Source organism: Loa loa (assembly GCF_000183805.2).
Source record: "Loa loa unplaced genomic scaffold supercont3.80, whole genome shotgun sequence".
NCBI lineage: Eukaryota > Metazoa > Nematoda > Chromadorea > Rhabditida > Onchocercidae > Loa > Loa loa.
This window is the reverse complement of record NW_018108260.1, coordinates 2776-6027: the sequence shown is the minus strand read 5'-3', so window position 1 is coordinate 6027 and position 3252 is coordinate 2776. Positions and strand designations below refer to the sequence as shown.

Sequence of the window (3252 nt, the reverse complement as noted above, 5' to 3'; positions counted from 1 at the left end):
ATATATATACTATATATATATATATATATATATATATATATATATATATATATATATATATATATATATATATATATATATATATATATATATAGTATATATACATATAATCATCCAACGTATAGCATTTATTAACAAATAAAAAAAGGAAGGTAACTCAAGAAAGATTAGAATACACCTAATAGGTTAACAAGCACACATACCTCCTCTCGTACCCTTTTCGTCGTTTGAATAAGTGTACAGTCATTCGCATTTCTCTTCATATTAGAGAAACGTTATACTCGTTATCAATCACTATGTGCTACCACTACTACTTATTACGGTAGCAATGATGTGGGTTTTTTTTCAAACAGTATCATCATGGAACGGGAGGTCAAAGGGGAGGACCGTTGAACACAGTGACTAAAGAACATACATACATCGCTTTCTTTGGAATGAGCAATTATCAAGCGATTGATCCTTTTCTTCTTCATCCCTTCCCGCGATTCCTCAACTAACTCTATTACCTTCTCTAGCATTAACATTTTATTTACTTGCAAATATCCTATTCTGTCTCATTTCTCTTGCCAAACGTTATTGCTTACTTTATCCCAATTTTTCTTAGTTATTCTATCAAAACTTCAACACGCAAATCATAATATATTTTTAGTTCCTTTTCAGTGCGGAAAAAAAAAAAAGGGGAAAGGAAACTTACGGACATGATCGTTATCTATAAACGGGATCAAATTGTACTGTATCGTGACAATCGGTAACTGAAAGTAAACTAAAAGTTAGCACTGCGTCATGTCAAACAGGAAAGTCAACGTAATGTATGGTCGTCAAGGAGAATAAGCGATTGCCATGATGATATTTTTTCTTAGCTTTTCATTCTCTCACTAAATTACTAACAATTCCAGATCATTCGGTCTTGAAAATATCTAAAAATGGATGAGGAAAAAGAATGGGTGCCAGAGAGTTGAACATTGGGAGGCACCGTGAAGAGGTAAAAGGTAACGGGGTTTTACAAAGAATACCAAAGGAACAGCTCAAGAATGCACTTTTACCATTTTATGCTCTTCAGTTGTGTACCAAAGCATACGAATGGATCACCCTGAAATAAGAGCACCCGGAGAACAAGTGACTATTAGACCGTGGCAAAACTACGACGATTAGCACTTTTTCCAAAAATATGAACAGAGCAAATTTGGACGATGAATGCCCAGAATAACAATAACGTCCTACCAAGGATGTTCTCCAGGTTGACCTCCTCTCCCCTCCCCCCCCCCATCGCCCCACATCTTCCCATCCCTAAATGTCCCTTCTCCCTCATGGAGCGCTGATGTCATCCTCGCAACGTTGACCAACCAGCCCGGTCTGAAATTTAAGGTCCCATACCAATCAATGCATTTAATTTTGCACGTAACACGCACACCGCAAATTTGAAACTATCATGCGTTTATAAGTTTTGGTACAATAAAATGCATGCAGCTGAGGGAGATACAGTAAGATTTCTACCCATTCTATAAGTGATACAAGACCACTTCGACACACAACTGATGCATTCCTGATGACAAACATGTAAGAGCTTTGTGAGTGCGCTTCATAGCATGCTGAACACGTTAAAGCCTGTTGTGGGTAAATGTTCTCGTATTTCAGCCTGTAATTAGCCTTTCGATGAGTAGCCTTCGGTTTGAGCGTAAACGAAGCCTCTTCAAAAGCGAGATTATTTCTTCGGGACAGACTTAGATACATTACTGGCTGGTTTTGCAGTGTAAAAGCTCTTTCAAATCATTTGAATCCAAGAAATCTGCAAACCCAGGTGGCATATATAAAAAATATTTAAAAAGCCAAGATTATGCGGAAACATGTACGAGCACACTTCCCCAATTTCTAAAAATTCCTTCGCCATTTCTCCTCCTCATCAGTAGTCATCAGTTAAACTTCATCTAATAATGCCTTGTATATTATAGTTATATCCTTACCAGCCTGGAAGCAAATTGGTTTTCTCGAACTTTCCAGAGCCAAGATTCATGTCGGCTGCCAGCTTTATCAACAATCTTGTTCATTTACAATCGGTGCTGCTTATTTTTCTTATTTGCTACATCCTATGTGTCCAGTTCTTAACCGGTTAATTTAATAAGCTTAGGGATGAATTTTTATTAGACGAATCTTCCGGTCTCCTTGTAAAACGTATCGATGATCACTTGATGATGGAGCCCTGATTTCTGCGATTAAAGCTGATGTCCAATAGATTTCCTTAGAGGTACTTCGTGTCGTGAATAAACGCGAGGAAGTTTCGTGTTAAAGAAAAATATAATGATTAATAAATGGATGTTTATAATGTACTAATTCGTATATACTAAGCTGGATTGTGACTAACATTTGAAAACCATTCAAATTATCAACGTGTTAAATTATCAAATTCAAATTATCGAATTATCAACATGCGCTTCACAAAGGCGCTAATCCTTGTAACGTAAAAGCAATTCTTGAAGGATATATGTAAACGCTGCACAAAACAGGATAACAATCTTCCTCTTTTTTCTCCAAATTGGTGTGTTTGGACTTCATCTTTTGACGACATTTTGGAGCATAGCTTTACGTGATGTTTTGTAATTCTTAATTATGTGATGTTAATATTGCTTCTTCTATCTAAGGTTTATTTGCCGAAGTTTAAGTGAAAAGGTAATATTGCAACTCTGATGTTGCGTTGTGCAAACTACTTCCAAGAAAATACAAGTTTTTCCAGTTTAGTCCAAGTCTATATTCTCCTAGTGCGTTCAACGTGTCATTAAGTCATTCATGTATCATTGACAAAGAACTGTTGGCAATTTTACCTTCAAGCAGTTTTCCAATTGCAGTTATTCCTCCGTCGCTTTAACCTTAAATTTTTTGCACAGTTCTCCACTTCCAAATGGAAAGCTGTGTTGGCACCATACTTATTAGCTGGGAATCGATGGAGATATTCCAGATAGGAAACTTTTGCTCCCGACAACTTTTGCTCCAGCTTATTCAAGCATTACCGTTTATTTAACGATATTAAACGTTTAACATTATCGCTTTTTGTCCAGTTACCAGGTTCGTATTTTAAGCACAATATTCAAAAAGTGTTATGAAAATTGTGAAATTTCGTGTGTAGACACAGTCAATATTGGCTGACAACCGTTTACTGATAGACGAAGAAGTATTATATGTTACAAGAGTTTTCAGAGAATATTAAATATAAATTGATCACCAAGTTTGTTGAATTTATGCGTATCGGAGCGCACAGTT

General features: G+C 36.1%; 2 protein-coding genes across 2 annotated transcripts in view; both read right to left on the bottom strand.

Annotated features, from left to right (window-relative positions):
- Positions 1 to 760, bottom strand: part of LOAG_09365 (hypothetical protein) — a 6401-nt gene extending 5641 nt beyond the window's left edge. The window contains exon 1 of the mRNA XM_020447913.1: positions 695 to 760. Coding sequence (XP_020301901.1) covers positions 695 to 700 — 6 coding nt within the window. The 5' untranslated portion in view covers positions 701 to 760. The remainder of the gene's footprint in view (positions 1 to 694) is intronic.
- A 296-nt stretch (positions 761 to 1056) lies between these two features.
- Positions 1057 to 2011, bottom strand: LOAG_13890 (hypothetical protein; the record flags this gene model as incomplete). Its single annotated transcript, XM_003149395.1, has 4 exons — positions 1057 to 1090; positions 1222 to 1353; positions 1412 to 1636; positions 1962 to 2011. The coding sequence occupies 4 exons, from the start codon at positions 2009 to 2011 to the stop codon at positions 1057 to 1059; spliced, it is 441 nt and encodes a 146-aa protein (XP_003149443.1).
- Positions 2012 to 3252: the final 1241 nt, after the last annotated feature.